The sequence below is a fragment of the Salvelinus alpinus genome, chromosome 12 (genome assembly GCF_045679555.1).
Source record: "Salvelinus alpinus chromosome 12, SLU_Salpinus.1, whole genome shotgun sequence".
NCBI lineage: Eukaryota > Metazoa > Chordata > Actinopteri > Salmoniformes > Salmonidae > Salvelinus > Salvelinus alpinus.
In genome coordinates, this window is record NC_092097.1 from 4,417,682 (window position 1) to 4,434,391 (window position 16,710).

The 16,710-nt window shown below is 43.3% G+C and overlaps 1 protein-coding gene across 2 annotated transcripts in view; it reads left to right on the forward strand.

Moving 5' to 3' along the window:
- Window positions 1–14,535, forward strand: part of LOC139535376 (rho GTPase-activating protein 15-like) — a 70,740-nt gene extending 56,205 nt beyond the window's left edge. Inside the window, exons 11-23 of one of the 2 annotated variants that reach the window (XM_071334726.1) lie at window positions 324–425; window positions 657–718; window positions 828–915; window positions 1,265–1,360; window positions 1,828–1,926; window positions 2,037–2,154; window positions 2,298–2,417; window positions 6,089–6,187; window positions 6,790–6,867; window positions 7,102–7,155; window positions 7,888–8,019; window positions 8,190–8,295; window positions 13,360–14,535. In XM_071334726.1, coding sequence (XP_071190827.1) covers window positions 324–425; window positions 657–718; window positions 828–915; window positions 1,265–1,360; window positions 1,828–1,926; window positions 2,037–2,154; window positions 2,298–2,417; window positions 6,089–6,187; window positions 6,790–6,867; window positions 7,102–7,155; window positions 7,888–8,019; window positions 8,190–8,295; window positions 13,360–13,552 — 1,347 coding nt within the window. In that variant the 3' untranslated portion in view covers window positions 13,553–14,535. The remainder of the gene's footprint in view (window positions 1–323; window positions 426–656; window positions 719–827; window positions 916–1,264; window positions 1,361–1,827; window positions 1,927–2,036; window positions 2,155–2,297; window positions 2,418–6,088; window positions 6,188–6,789; window positions 6,868–7,101; window positions 7,156–7,887; window positions 8,020–8,189; window positions 8,296–13,359) is intronic. The other variant, XM_071334727.1, reaches the window with a different exon arrangement.
- Window positions 14,536–16,710: the final 2,175 nt, after the last annotated feature.

Sequence of the window (16,710 nt, forward strand, 5' to 3'; positions counted from 1 at the left end):
GGCATGTGCCCCTTTGCCCCCTAAGGGCATGATGCCTCTGGGTGCACAGCAGTGGAGGCTGCTGAGGGGTGGAGCCCTCATATTAATGCCTGGAACGGAGTAAATGGAATGGCATCAAACATATGTTTGACGTATTTGATACCTTTCCACTTATTCCACTCCATTACCACGAGCCTGTCCTCCCCAATTAAGGTCCCACCAACCTCCTGTGGTGCACACGTACTCAAACTAATGCACACAAGCAAGCAGAAACACGCATACACACACACACATACAGACACTATATCTGTCTAGATGTAACAGTCTGTATGTGTTGTTCCTAGCTGGGTCAGCAGTGCAGAGACTGCTCCTATCCTGTGACCAGTGTGGTGGTGGAGCCTCCCTCTCCAGCCAGCTCTCCAGACAGCAACGACAGCTCCACACCAGTGAGAATCACATCTTCTACCTTCCTCCTCCACGTCTCTTCTCCACTGTCCCTGTTGTGCCCTGTCACCAAAGGCCACCTGCCTCACCCACTGCTACTGCCCCCACTATCTCATGCCCCACTCTACCCTCCTCCCCCCACCCAATGTCCCCATGTCTCCACTGACCCTAATGTTCTCACTACTAGTTAGCTATCACTCTAATGCCACTCTCCCCATCTCGCCCATCCCCAGGAGCTGGAGAAGGCAGGTCTCCTGAATAAGACCAAGATAGCAGAGGGAGGCAGGAAGCTGAGGTAAGACAGGCTCATCTTGGAGGGATTGATGTTAATACTACACATAAGATGGAGTTTTTCCTCAGTCCCAGGAGTTTTTCCTGACCATGTGACTCGGTGTATGTTTTAGGAAAAACTGGAATCCATCCTGGGTGGTTCTGGTTGGGAATAGTCTGGTTTTCTTCAAGGATCCCAAATCTCAGACCCCCTCCAGCTGGGTAAGACCATGTTATCCACCTTGAAACACATAAAACCCACAAATGTTTTATAACATGATAACTACAGTTAACAATGTATTAGTCTCTCATGACCGATTGTTAATACACCGTTACTGTCTTGTGAACACCTTGTAACAACATTTTGGCCCAACATTGAAAGCAGTCACTCCCCGCAATGTGTATTTAATGACTCTAGTACCAAGAAAATGTATTCAAAATAGCTTCTGAAGTTTCATAATCATCCAACAGAGACAAAAAAATGAGTAGCTGGTCAGCTGCGGTTCTGGGTTCCCAGATTAAAAGTATATCACTCATAATAATGATTGTGTGTGTGTGTGTTTCTTTCCAGAAACCAGGGAACAGTTGTCCAGAGAGCAGTGTAGACCTAAGAGGAGCTCAGCTACAGTGGGCCAACAATCTGTCAAGCAAGAAGAATGTCTTCAAGGTCAGATACACACCAGGAGGGAGGGATGGAGTGGAGTAGGAAGGGAGGGAGTCATTAGCCTAGCATATCGAACCACCGTTTTCTTGTTTGGATATCATTTAAATTACATTTTTAAGACACTTTTTTTCACCCTGTATTTTGGGGAAGTCAAATGTGGATATTTTAGTCCTACTGAAATGTTTCTGTGAAAAAAAAACGTTATTTCCTCCTCTTGAGAGGAAGTTGTGTATGTGTTGTAGCTGTGTGCGCCAGAGTTAGAGCCAATTCAATTTCAACTCTAAAAATTCAACTTTAAGAATTGAAAATCACCATTCGTTCTCACTGCAATTTAAATTCATTTCCCAAATTGACTGAATGGAAATACAATCTTTGGGAGTTGTAGCATACACTACAAGAAGTACTACACTGCCTAGGAAGTAGTGTTTGATTTGGGACTAACCCATGGTATTTGTCTGTCTGTGTGGTAGCTGAGGACGGTGACAGGGAATGAGTTCCTACTGCAGTCAGAGACAGATTCACTGATTAGAGAGTGGTTCAACACCATCCAGAGTGTAATCGACCGGCTGGTGAGTCTCACTTTGTGTGTGTGTGTTTGTATGAGTCGGGGGGGTCCTTTATTACGATCAAAAACCAAAGACATCTGGCACCAGTTGAAATTCTCTTCTCTGCTGTGTAGAACCGTGAGAATCCTCTGGAGAATGTCCTAATGTACTCTCTGAGGAAGGCGGGCAGTGTGGAGATGTTGGACCAGAGTGGAGACGAGGAGGACGGTCGAGGGGGATGTAAAGCATCACGTGAGTCTCTCCTCCATCCACTGCTCCAAGGATGCTGTTCTTGTGCTGTGGCTGACCATGTGCTTCCTCTGGTGGTGCACTCCCTCCTCTCTTGTTCTCCCTCTCTCCCCTTTCTCTCATTCTTTCCCTCCCTCCTGCTGCAGTCCCTCGTTCTGCTTCCAACCTGGAGAACACAGAGAGGAAGCGTGTTCGGAGCAGACTGAAGAAACTCATCCTGAAGAGACCTCCACTACAGATCCTACAGGAGAAAGGACTCATCAAGGGTAAGTCTCTCTCTCTCTCTCTCTCTCTCTCTCTCTCTCTCTCTCTCTCTCTCTCTCTCTCTCTCTCTCTCTCTCTCTCTCTCTCTCTCTCTCTCTCTCTGGGATCACTTAGAGAATGAGATCACTTAGGGGTAAATCCTAAACGACCACACATCACGCCGAATGTTGATCTGCCGTTCATTCAGCATGCTTCAAAAATGTGATTTCCTGTGTTTTTTTTTATATATATATATATAGTACCAGTCAAAAGTTTAGACACACCTACTCATTCAAGGGTTTTTATTTACTTTTACTATTTTCTACATTGTAGAATAATAGTGAAGACATCAAAACTATGAAATAACACATATGGAATCATGTAGTAACCAAAAAAGTGTTCAAGAAATCAAAATATAGTTTATATGGGAGATTCTTCAAAGTAGCCACCCTTTGCCTTGATGACAGCTTTGCACACTCTTGGAATTCTCTCAACCAGCTTCATGAGGTAGTCACCTGGAATGTATTTCAATTAACAGGTGTGCCTTGTTAAAACTTAATTTGTGGAATTTCTTAATGCATTTGAGCCAACCAGAAGATAGCCCTAATTGGTAAAAGACCAAGTCCATATTATGGCATGAACAGCTCAAATAAGCAAAAAGAAATGACAGTCCATCATTACTTCAAGACATAAAGGTCAGTCAATACGGAACATTTCAAGAACTTTGAAAGTTTCTTCAAGTGCAATCGCAAAAACCATCAAGTGTTATGATCAAACTGGCGCTCATGAGGACCACCACAGGAAAGGAAGACCCAGAGTTACCTCTGCTGCAGAGGATAAGTTCATTCGAGTTAACTGGATGGTGTTGAACCAACTGCACCTCAGATTGCAGCCCAAATAAATGCTTCACAGTTCAAGTAACAGACACATCTCAACATCAACTGTTCAGAGGACACTACGTGAATCAGGCCTTCATAGTCGAATTGCTGCACAGAAACCACTACTAAAGGACACCAATAATAAGAAGAGACTTGCTTGGACCAAGAAACACAAAAAATTGACATTATACCCGTGGAAATTTGTCCTTTGGTCTGATGAGTCCAAATTTGCAATTTTTGGAGGTACAGGTTAGTCGAGGTAATTTGTAAAGTGCATAGATAATAAACAGCGAGTTGCTGAGGTGTAAAAACAAAGGGGAGGCGGGGTTAATGTAAATGGGGCTGCATTTACAGTACATGGGGTGGCAGGGTAGCCTAGTGGTTAGAGCATTGGGCTAGTAACTGAAAGGTTGCAAGTTCAAATCCCCCAGCTGACAAGGTACAAATCTGTCGTTCTGCCCCTGAAAAAGGCAGTTAACCCACTGTTCCTAGGCCGTTGTTGAAAATAAGAATTTGTTCTTAACTGACTTGCCTAGTTAAATAAAGGTTACAAAATAATAGGCTGGGTGGCCATTTGATTAATTGTTCAGCAGTCTTATGGCTTGGGGGTAGAGGCTGTTAAGGAGTCTTTTGGTCCGAGACTGGTGCTCCGGTACCGCTTGTCGTGCGGCAGCAGAGATAACAGTCTATGACTTGGGTGACTGTAGTTTTTGACAATTTCTGGGCTTTCCTCTGACACCACCTTGTATATAGGTCCTGGATGTCAGGAACCATGGTCCCTGTGATATACTGGGCCATACGCACTACACTCGGTAGCGCCTTATGGGCAGATGCTGAGCAGTTGCCATACCAGATGGTGATGCAACCAGTCAGGATGCTCTCGATGGTGCAGCTGTAAAACTTTTTGAGGATCTGGGCACCCATGCCAACTCTTTTCAGTCTCCTGAGTGGTAAAAGGTGTTGCCGTGCCCTCTTCTCACCTGCCTTGGTGTGTTTGGACCATGATAGTTTGTTGGTGATGTGGACACCAAAGAACTTGAAATGGTCGACCCGCTCCACTTCAGCCCCGTCAATGTTAATGGGGGCCTGTTCGGCCCTTCTTTTCCTATAGTCCACAATCAGCTCCTTTGTCTTGCTTACATTGAGAGAGAAGAGAGAGGTTGTTGTCCTGGCACCACACTGCCAGGTCTCTGACCTCCTCCATATAGGCTGTCTCGTCATTGTCGGTGATCAGGCCTACCACTGTTGTGTCGTCAGCAAACTTAATGATGGTGTTGGAGTCGTGCTTGACCACGAAGTCATGGGTGAACAGAGAGTACTGGAGGGGACTTAACACGCACCCCTGAGGGGCCCCAGTGTTGAGGATCAGCATGGCAGATGTGTTGTTGCCTACCCTTACCACCTGGGGACGGCTCGTCAGGAAGTCCAGGATCCAGTTGCAGAGGGAGGTGTTTAGTCCCAGGGTCCTTAGCTTAGTGATGAGCTTTGTGGGTACTATGGTGTTGAACGCTGAGCTGTAGTCAATGAACAACATTCTCACATAGGTGTTCCTTTTGCCCAAGTGGGAAAGAACAGTGTGGAGTGCGATTGAGATTGCATCATCTGTGGATCTGTTTGGGCGGTATTTGAAATGGAGTGGGTCTAGGGTTTCCGGAATGTTGGTGTTGATATGAGCCATGACCAGCCTTTCAAAGCACTTCATGGCTACCGGCGGTAATCATTTAGGCAGGTTACCTTCGCTTTCTTAGGCACAGGACTATCGTGGTCTGTTTGAAACATGTAGGTATTACAGACTCGGTCAGGGTGAGGTTGAAAATGTCAATGAAGACACTTGCCAGTTGGTGCACGGATGCTTTGAGTACACGTCCTGGTAATCGTCTGGCCTCGCGGCTTTGTGAATGTTGACCTGTTTAAAGGTCTTGCTCACATCAGCTACAGAGAGTGTGATCACACAGACGTCCGGAACAGCTGGTGCTCTCATGCGAAGCGAGCATAAAAGGCATTTAGCTCGTCTGGTAGGCTCGCGTCACTGGGCAGCTTGCAGCTAAGTTCCCCTTTGTAGTCCGTAATACTTTTCTAGCCCTGCCACATCCGACGAGCGTCAGAGCCGGTGTAGTAGGATATATATATATTTCCACACTATGAGGTTGGAATAATACTGTGAATTTGTGAAAATTATGATAATACCCTTTTAGTGTAAGAACTGTTTGAAAAGACTGCCTGAAATTTCAGCCTGTTTTGGTACGATGGAATTTTGGCCTGACTGGTGAGATCACCTGGTGCTAAATTAGCTAATAGACCAATAAGAAAGAGAGTTCCAAACCTCTCTGCTAATAACAACTTGTTTTCAGTTTTACAGTCCCAACTCTGACTGCTCCCAGACAGTCTTAGCAAAATTCTTGCTTCAGAAAATACTCTTTGCCAAGAAGCAATTGTTGTTTATTTTTTACAATTTTAATTGAACACAGTGTACTTAATTGTTAGCCAGAAATGATTTGATATTGAGATAAAAACATCTGCATTAGCACTGTAATATCCACTTAAGTTGAATGTCAACTTAGTCTCCCATTGACATCCACATATGACTAAGTGAAAAATCGACTTAAGTGGAAGTTACATAGCGACCTTTCAAATCCATGGAAATGGAGATCTTTCCAAATACATAAAAAGTAGTTTTTTTCCACTTCTTGAGGAAGTGATATGATGTGGGTTCCTCTGTGTATCTCATGACCTCTGATCTCTGTATTGACTGTAAGTCACTGTGTACACAAGATGATCTTCAGTGTTCTACATGCCCGTGTTGTTGTCATTTACAGACCAGGTGTTTGGCTGTTGTCTGGAGATGCTGTGTGAGAGAGAGAACAACACGGTGCCTCGCTTCGTCAGGCTCTGCACTGAGGCCGTGGAGAGGAGAGGTACAGCGCGGAGGAGGGAGGGATGGAGGTCGAGGGAGGAGGGAGGGAAATGCTGTGGGAGAGAGAGAAGAACACGGTGCCCCGCTTCGTCAGGCTCTGCACTGAGGCCGTGAAGAGGAGACGTACAGCACAGCCCTATAGGATTTGATAGGTTTATGTAAATGGTTGATGCCAGGGTAACCTAGAGGTTAGAGCGTTGGGCCAGTAAAAATGGTTGCTAGTTCAAGTTCCCAAGCCAACAAGGTGAAAAATCTGTTGATGTGCCCTTGAGCAAGCAAGGCACTTAACCCTAATTGCTCAAGGGTCGCCATTGATAATGTCAGACCCTGGCTGTGACCCCACTCTCCGAAGGTGTCTAAGGGGAAGTTGGAATATGCAAAAAAAAACATTTCCGATTGAAACATGAACCACCTAATTATTATTATTATTATCAATATTATTATTTGTTGCCAGTGTGACATGTAGTACCCGGGTGTTGTTGCCAGGGTTAAATGTAGTATGGGTGTTGTTGCCAGGGTTAAATGTAGTATGGGTGTTGTTGCCAGGGTTAAATGTAGCATGGGTGTTGTTGCCAGTTTTACATGTTCTGTTGTGTGTTTCAGGTCTGGAGACGGACGGTATCTACAGAGTGAGTGGTAACCTGGCTGTAATACAGAAACTACGCTTCCTAGTTAACCATGGTGAGAGAGAGGGGCAGCGTGAGGGAGGGAGGGAGAGAGAGAGAGAGAGAGAGGGTCAGCGTGAGGGAGGGAGGGAGGGAGGGAGAGAAAGAAAGAAAGAAAGAAAGAAAGAAAGAAAGAAAGAAAGAAAGAAAGAAAGAAAGAAAGAAAGAAAGAAAGAGGGGAGGGAGGGAAATGGGCTGGGATCATAGCAACTGACTCTAGGTTGCTTAAACAACTGTTTGTTGATTACAGAGCGAGCAGTGACCACTGATGGACGTTATATGTTCCCTGCAGAGTTGGTACAAGGTAGAACTCAGACGAACTGGCAGCACATAGCTTCGAGCCAAATCTATGCATATGTGTGCAATGTCTGCATTTATGTAAAAACACATGTTTTTTCTGCCTCTAAGCTTTCCAGCTGCTGGAAGTTTGTATATTGTGTTGTCTTTGCACAGACATGCTGAGTAAAGTATCAGTTAAAGGTGCATCAGTTACCGTGTTCTTTACACAGTCTATTGGTGCCGTCAAGTGGCTAAAATAGACTACTGCAGCGAGCATTTTGCTCCAGCTAGCCATTGTTGCGCTGCCTTGAATCCTGACCAAGGTTTCTCAACACTCCTCTAGAGTCGAGACAGTAGTTCACAGTATTAGGTTCTAAACATTAACTTCACATTGGAAACTATTGTAGTTACACCAAGACATTGGGTTCACAAATGTAACCGAGGATGGCTTGAGAAACGTTGTTCAGGATTGGATGGTTGGTTGTATTGGGGTAGCGTTCCCACAAACTCCGTCTCTCTGCATTCTAACTATCGCCTTGTTTCACAGACAATGTACCTCTGCTACAGCTACACGCCTGCCAGCCACCCTGTCTACCAAAAGCACAGTTTTAACAGTGGAATTCATGCATTACCTTTGTGTCCCTCCTATCCCGCGCTACATCCCACTCCTTCCTCTCTCTCCAATCAACCCTCCAATGTTCTCTTTCACCTCCTCCCTTCACCCCTTTCCTCCATTATTCTCTCCTCCCACTAATAGAGAAGCTGAACCTGGACCAGAGTGAATGGGAGGATATCCATGTCATAACAGGTGCCCTAAAGCTTTTCTTCAGGGAGCTTCCTGAACCCCTGGTCCCTTATGGCTTCTTCACAGACATCGTCGAGACCGTCAGTGAGTAGCTCCTGAATTCATGAATAAATCCTCCTTCACAGATATAGTCGAATGGATTGTTTGATGGGTTGGCTAAAGCATGAATGAACAAACCAACAAATGAATGTGTCAAATGAGACAGTGAGCCACCCAGAGTCTAATATATTTGTCCGGGATGTCTGTGTGTCCAGAGATGTCAGACTACTTGGACAAAGTGGACCGTCTGAAGTGGCTGGTTCTGAGCATGCCTCCTCCCAACCACGACACCATGAGGTTCATGTTCAGTCATCTCAAACGGTATGAGACCTCTCCTCAATCTAGCCTCGTCCCTAATCTGCTGAACTGCAGTATAGAAAACTGACCACTAGATGGCGTAGTGTCCTCAGCCTTGTTCTCAGCGGTTGCCTTTCGATATGTGTTCTGTGATTGAACAGTGTGGACTCGAGAGTGCTGTGGGTCACATACTGTGGGTCGTGGAGGGAGAGGTTGAAACTCTGATGGATCAAGGATTCAGTCACACACGTAAAATAGATACTCTTCTGTTACTTTATGGTGCTTCCACAGAACTTGAGAGTGGCTGTTTATGTCGTGTTAGTGAGTCTGATGTTTGTGCCAGCATGTAGCTCCCCATGGATCTGTATGTCAGTCGCCGTGTCTCTGTCTCACTGTCATTACTCTCTCTCTCTTTTGCTCTCCCTCTCTCTGGATCTCATTTTCTCATCTTCTCCTCCCCCCATCCTCTCGTCACCTCTCCTCCCCCTCTCATCCCTTCCCGCCTCCTCTGGGATCTCTGTGGCCTCGTCTGCTGGAAGGAACAGCAACACCACTGCCGCCACCACTGGAACCTCTCTCCTCCATTCTCCCTTTATTTTTTTCTTCCCTCGTTCCGTCTCTTTTTTCCTATCCTTTTTTAATGTGGAAGTTTTGAGCAATTGCTGGCTGCCTCTGTGGCTTGGTGGGAATGGCATTTTTAGAAGAATGCCTCATGCTGTGGCTTTAACCCGTTCCTGAGTCGGTGTCCCCTCCGCGCACACGCACACACACACACACACACACACACACACACACACACACACACACACACACACACACACACACACACACACACACACACACACACACACACACACACACACACACACACACACCCTAACCCCAAAACCTAACCTTAAGCCTAAACGTTACCCTAACTCCTAACTCCTAACCAACCCTAAACCTAACCTTTAACCCCTTACACTAATTCTAACCCTAATCCCCCTAGAAATAGCCTTCATCCTTGTTGGGACTGTGGACTGGCAAAATGTCCCTAGTTGGTCAAATTTTTGTTGGTTTACTATTCTTGTGGGGACTTCTGGTATGGTTAAACATGTCCGCACACACACACACACACACACACACACACACACACACACACACACACACACACACACACACACACACACACACACACACACACACACACACACACACACACACTTGTGTTAAAGTAGTCAAAAGTTAAGTATTTGGTCCCATATTCATAGCACACAATGACTACATCAATCTTGTGACTCAAAACATTTGTTGGATGCATTTTCTCTTGGTTTTGGTTGTGTTTCAGATACATTTTTGCCCAATAGAAATTAATGGTAAATAATGCATTGTGTCATTTTGGAGTCACTTTTATTGTAAATAAGAATAGAATATGTTTCTTAACACTTCTACATTAATGTGGATACTACAATGATCATGGATAATCCTGAATGAATTGTGAGAAATTATGAGTGAGAAAGTTACACGATTCCGGGGAGGTTAGCATTTTTGGTTGGGTATGATATTTGTCGTTCCATCAATTGTTTTTTTAAATCTTTTTTTATTTTTTTAACTTATTTTGCTGTGTCCTTGGGTAATTAGAGATGGAAGGGACTTCCATGCGATCATGGCTCTGTAAAAAACTGTGTATTGCCGTGAAATGATTTTGGACTTGGACTGTGAAGAGACCCCTGGTGGCATGTCTTGTGGGGTATGTATGGGTGTCTGAGCTGCATGTTATTTGATTATGCAGACAATCTGGAATTTTTGGCACAGTAATATTTCTCATAAAAACTAGAAGAGAAGCAGTTAATGTGTCATCAACCCTCAACCATGAAAGACTGTCATGCATGTTGTTAATGTTAGTTCTGCATGTGCAGTTAAGGGCAAGGCGTGCTGCTTTGTTTTGAGCCAGCTGCAACTTTCCTAGGTCTTTCTTTCTTGCATATTACTGGACAGCAATCAAGATGGGACTAGACCACAACAAGAACTACTAGTGGGGTTGATTTTTGTGTAAAAAACCCATATACAGTGCATTCGGAAAGTATTCAGACCCCTTGACTTTTTCCACATTTTGTTATGTTATTCTAAAATGGCTTTTAAAAAATCCCTCATCTATCTACACACAATACCCCATAATGACAAAGTGAAAACATGTTTTTAGAAAATGTTTGCGAATCTGACAGAGCTTGAGATCTGCAGAAAAGAATGGGAGAAACTCCACAAATACAGGTGTGCCAAGCTTGTAGCGTCATACCCAAGTACCAGTCAAAAGATTAGACACACCTACTCATTCAAGGGTTTTTCTTTATTTTTACTATGTTCTACATTGTAGAATAGTTTGGGATAAGTTGGACTGCAGAGTGAAGGAAAAGACGCCAGCAAGTGCTCAGCATATGTGTGAAATCCTTCAAGACTGTTGGAAAAGCATTCCAGGTGACTTCCTCATGAAGCTGGTTGAGAGAATGCCAAGAGTATGCAACGCTGTCATCAAGGAAAAGGGTGGCTACTTTGAAGAATCTAAAATAAAAAATATAATTTGATTTATTTAACACTTTTTTGGTTACTACATGATTCTATATGTGTTATTTCGTAGTTTTAATGTCTTCACTATTGTTCTACAATGTATAAAATAGTAAAAAATAAACACAAACCCTGGAATGAGTAGGTTTGACTGGTACATTATACATACAGTACCAGTCAAAAGATTGGACACACCTACTCATTCAAGGGTTTTTATTTATTTTTTACTATTTTCTACATTGTAGAGGTCGGGTGATTGTAGAGGTCGGGTGATTGTAGAGGTCGGGTGATTGTGGAGGCCAGGTCATCTGATGCAGCATTCCATCACTCTCCTTCTTGGTCAAATAGCCCTTACACAGCCTGGAGGTGTGTTTTGGGTCATTGTTCTGTTGAAAAACAAATTACAGTCCCACTTAAGCGCAAGAGATAATCCGTTCACCTACTCACAAAGACACAACGGTTGAAACCAAAAATATCACATTTGGACTCATCAGACCAAAGGACAATTTTCTACCGGTCTAGTGTCCATTGCTCGTGTTTCTTGGCCCAAGCAAGTCTCTTCTTTTTAATGGTGTCCTTTAGTAGTGGTTTCTTTGCAGCAATTCGACCATGAAGGCCTGATTGACACAATCTCCTCTGAACAGTTGATGTTGAGATGTGTCTGTTACTTGAACTCTGTGAAGCATTTATTTGGGCTGCAATCTGAGGTGCAGTTAACTCTAATAAATGTATCCTCTGCAGCAGAGGTAACTCTGGGTCTTCCTTTCCTGTGGTGGTCCTCATGAGAGCCAGTTTCATCATAGAGCTTGATGGTTTTTGCGATTGCACTTGAAGAAACTTTCAAAGTTCTTGAAATGTTCCGTATTGACTTTTACCAAATAGGGCTATCTTCTGTATACCACCCCTACCTTGTCAAAACACAACTGATTGGCTCAAACGCATTAAGAAGGAAATTCCACAAATTAAGTTTTAACAAGGCACACCTGTTAATTGAAAAGCATTCCAGGTGACTACCTCATGAAGCTGGTTGAGAGAATGCCAAGAGTGTGCAAAGCTGTCATCAACGCAAAGGGTGGCTACTTTGAAGAATCTCCCATATAAACTATATTTTGATTTCTTGAACACTTTTTTGGTTACTACATGATTCTATATGTGTTATTTCATAGTTTTGATGTCTTCACTATTATTCTACAATGTAGAAAATAGTCAAAATAAAGAAAAAACCTGTAATGAGTAGGTGTGTCCAAACTTTTGACTGGTACTGTAGATAGTGTAGGTTTGGGTGCTGACACGTAAAGTGTGAAATCATCTGCATACATAGTAATTCTATCTTCGTGTAAGACCAGCGGCAAATCGTTTGTAAAAATAGAGAACAGTAACCACCCAAAGCAACTGCCCTGAGGGACACAGCACTGTATATATCTGATGTTAGAGAAGCTTCCATTGAAGAACACTCTCTGGGTTCTATTGGATAAATAACTCCAACCATGAGATGGCAGCTGATTTTTTTTTTTAAATTAACAATTTATGATCATTAACATCTAAGGCTGCACTAAAATCTGACAATACAGCTTCAACTATAATCGTAGTATTCATGTCTTTAAACCAATCATCAGTCATCTGAGTCCGTGCAGTAGGACAAGTTGAGTGCCCTTCCCTATATGAAGGCTGAAAGTCAGTGGTTATCTTGATCTCTGAGAAATAGCATTGTGTTTGGTCAAATAAATTGGGGGTCTTTGTGTGTCTGTGGACATCATGTACTTATTTGTGCCTTTGTAGGTGTGTGTGTGTGTTTGTGTGCAGGCATGCATGTGTGTGTGTGTGCACCTACAAAAATGTGTGGGGGTACAAAGTACGTTAGTATCCTGGTCAAGGACTGTCTGTACCCTTAACCAGGATAAGCTTAGTTATTCTGAAAAATGTACATTCTTTACATAGAATTATACATAATGATTATGGCTCTAGATTGCATGAAAAATCTGTTTGAAAAATGCAAAAATCTCCTACTTAAGGACGGGACATATCCCCTTTCCGGACCACCCCCCCAGCCATCCACACATGCAGATGCACAAATAAATACAGGGTGTCCACAGACACACAAAGACACCCAAACTCTACTGCCCACATGCCTGCACACAGACACTGTCCACACACACACTGTCCACACACAGCCATGCCCAGTGAATAAGATAGCTGATGTTCTGAAAGAGCTGCAAAATCTGGACCCCTACAAATCAGCCGGGCTAGTGTGGGATCATCTAAGGGGGGGGTGGGGAGGGTGCTGAAGAGTACTTCAGTCTGTAATAAAGCCCTGGCCTGGCTCCCCATTGGGTGGGGCTATGCCGTCCCAGGCCCACCCATGGCTGCACACCTGCCCAGTCATGTGAAATCCATAGATTAGGGCCTAATCTATTTATTTAAATTGACTGATTTACTTATATGAACTGTAACATTTTTGAAATTGTTGCATTTGCGTTTGATATTTTTCTGTATATAAATATCTTTCTCTCTCGCCCCCACCCTCTCTCTCTCTCTTCCTCCCCCCAGAGTGATGGAGCACGCTACATCCAACCGGATGTCGACCCAGAACATCGGCATAGTGTTTGGTCCCACCCTGATGCGTCCGGAGCGGGACAACGCTAACATGGCCATCAACATGGTGTATCAGAACCAGGCCGTGGAGCTCATACTCAATGAGTTCGACCGCATCTTCGAACCCAACAAATCAACATCCCTCTGACACCCGGCCAGCCCAGAACACCGAACCCACCAAGCCCCAAGGACCCAGTCGAGAGCCAAACCAGTCTCCTAGCCCATCCAGCCCCACATCCCAACCAGTCTGAGCCCCGGGCCCAACCAGCCCTAAGTCCAACCAGTCTGAACCCAACTCAGTGACCTGAACCATCTTGAGACCCAACCCCTATGGTACCCTGTAACACCTTGCATTGAACCCACCCAAACTCAGCCTGAACCAAACACCAAGACCAAAACCAATAAAAACCAACAGAACCAGTACACTGTGAAACCACAACAGCATCTCCTCATGATGTCTCCTTAGTCCCTGTAGTAGCAACACCAGCCTAGTTCACCTCACCCCACGGCAAGGAGAAAAGCATGGGTAGAGATGGGAACAGGAGGAATAGCCCGTATGGATGATATGTCTCCGCAGCTCCGTTAGTAGTGTAGTAGGAGCACCAGCTGACTCTTCCAAACACAAGCAACAACAGCGAGGCGGTTGACTCTATGTGCCACTATCTATAAACGGTCTACAACAAAGTTAATGCAACGTTTTCACATTCTATCCTTGTTGTACTAGACTTGTCGAACTTGTGTCGTGGCTGGAGAATGCATCCAGACTTTAAACTTCAAAGGACTTTGGTTTTGTTATAATGGCAAAGCAATAGAACTTTAAGTACTTATGTTATGTACTTACCTTTTCTGAATAGTCTGTGTAGACCTTTGAATCCCCCTGATGTTATATATATATATATACTATTTGATTTGTGAGTTTCAATTTTCATTAAAACGTACTGATTTATTTTGTGAAAGTTTGTACATAGGTGGAATATTCTGTCGTCAACTTTCACTTTGGAGTGTCCCTACCAGATGAACCCACGGTAAAGCAGACGTAAAGTAAGAGCTGTTGTGAAGTAGACAGTTAAACGACGTAAAACATCGCTTTATTGTAGTAGTTCCTTCAATAAAGAACGTGGAGTTAAATGACCTGAGTGCTATGTGATACTTCTTCCGCTTATTAACCAGTCAGTCGTGGTTTCGGGTTGTCTGTTGTCGAACACCAGGGGCCTGCGTTCAAATACTATTTGAAATCATTTAAAATACTTGATCTGTGCTTGATTGAGATTTCCTGGTTTAATGGAGCAGTAGAATAGTTTTTTTAAAAAGAGCAAAACCCTGCCAACCTGGCACTCCAGGCAGGCTAATGCAAATGCTAAAGCATTTTAAAATGATTTCAAATGGTATTTGAACTGACCTAGGTCTGTTGAGGAGCAATGGGTTGTGTCAGTGGGTTGTGTTGTGTCAATGGGTTGTGTTGTCTCTACCTCTGTAGAGACAGCCAAGGGAAAACAGCTCCCCTGTGATTGGTGGAAACACTGTTTTTAAATAAATAGAACAAAAGAGGAACTAGAAATGCATATGTTTAAAAAAAAAAGTGGACTTTCCGCAAACAAACTCCCGCTGCAGGTTTGATACTTTTATATTGACTAGTTTGGCAGGAGACAAAAACGAACAAGAAGGAGAAGAAGAAAAGTAGAAGAAAATAGTGTGCGTTAGATTATGATGTTTTATATGTTATATTAATTTATTTTTATTATTATTGCAAGTCTCATGGGAGAGAGAGAGGGGGAAGGGGGAAATAGTTTTGTGACATCAGAGAAGATTTGACTCGAGTAGGGTCGTTAATAACTTTTGAAAATGGGAAGAGAACTCCCCATTCCGTTTCAGTGCTGATTCTATTTTTTGGATTGTCCATCTGAAGATGCTCCACATACTATCTACAGACAGTAACACTTCAACTATCTACTAACCCCAACCCTAGCCCTTAACCCTTATTCTAACCCTAAACTTAACCCTAACCCCAACCCTAACCCTAAACTTAACCTTAACCCTTACCCTAACCCTTATTCTAAACCTAACCCTAACCGCAACCTTAGCAAGCAGTTGATAGATAGTTTGTTGATAGTATGAACATCTGTAGAGCATCTACAGATGGACAATCCAGACTATCCAAATGAAGTGTGAACCTATTTTTTCATTGCATTGAGGACCACAACCATTTTGGAGTTTGGCAACGTATAGATTATGTAGGTTATTTAGGCCTACAGATTACTTTATAACTTCACCTAGATTATTGACTTGCCTGCCTGCCTCTAAAAACTGACTTCTACACTACAACCCAAAGTTAGTGTTGTATAATATTTACATAGATTTTTTTAACCTATTTCTAGAAGTTTGTGTTTTACTCCTAAAATGAGAGTTCATATATTATACAGTGAACTCCAACAGTAATGGTACAGTGACCCATTCTTTTTGTTTTATCAAAGTACTACAGACCTTTTGATTTTAACTGATACAATAACTATGAGGTTAAAGTGCAGACTGTCAGCTTTCATTTTAGGGTACCCATATCAGGTGAACTGTTTTGAAATTTCAGGACTTTTTGTACGTAGTCCTACCATTGTAGGGGACCAATAGTATGGGGACAAATTCACTTATGTGTATTAAAGTAGACAAAAGTTTAGTATTTGGTCCCATTTTTTAATTATCTTTTTATTTCAGCTTTATTTAACCAGGTAGGCCAGTTGAGAGCAAATTCTCATTTACAACTGCGACCTGGCCAAGATAAAGCAAAGCAGTGCGACAAAAACAACAACAAAGAGTTACACATGGGATAAGCAAACATACAGTCAATAACACAATAGAAACGTCTGTATACCGTGTGTGCAAATGAAGTAAGGAGGTAAGGCAATAAACAGGCCAATAGTGGCAAAGTAATTACAATTGATCAATTTACACTGGAGTGATAGATGTGCAGACAAGGAGGTGCAAGTAGAAATACTGGTGTGCAAAAGAGCAGAAAAACAAAAACAAATATGGGGATGAGGTAGGTAGTTGGTTGGATGGGCTATTTACAGATGGGCTGTGTACAGGTGCAGCGATCGGTAAGCTACTCTGACAGCTGATGCTTAAAGTTAGTGAGGGAGATATAAGTCTCCAACTTCAGTGATTTTTGCAATTCGTTCCAGTCATTGGCAGCAGAGAACTGGAAGGAAAGGCGCCCAAAGTAGGTGTTGGCTTTGGGGATGACCAGTGAAATATACCTGCTGGAGCGCGTGCTACGGGTGGGTGTTGCTATGGTGACCAGTAATATTCCTAGCA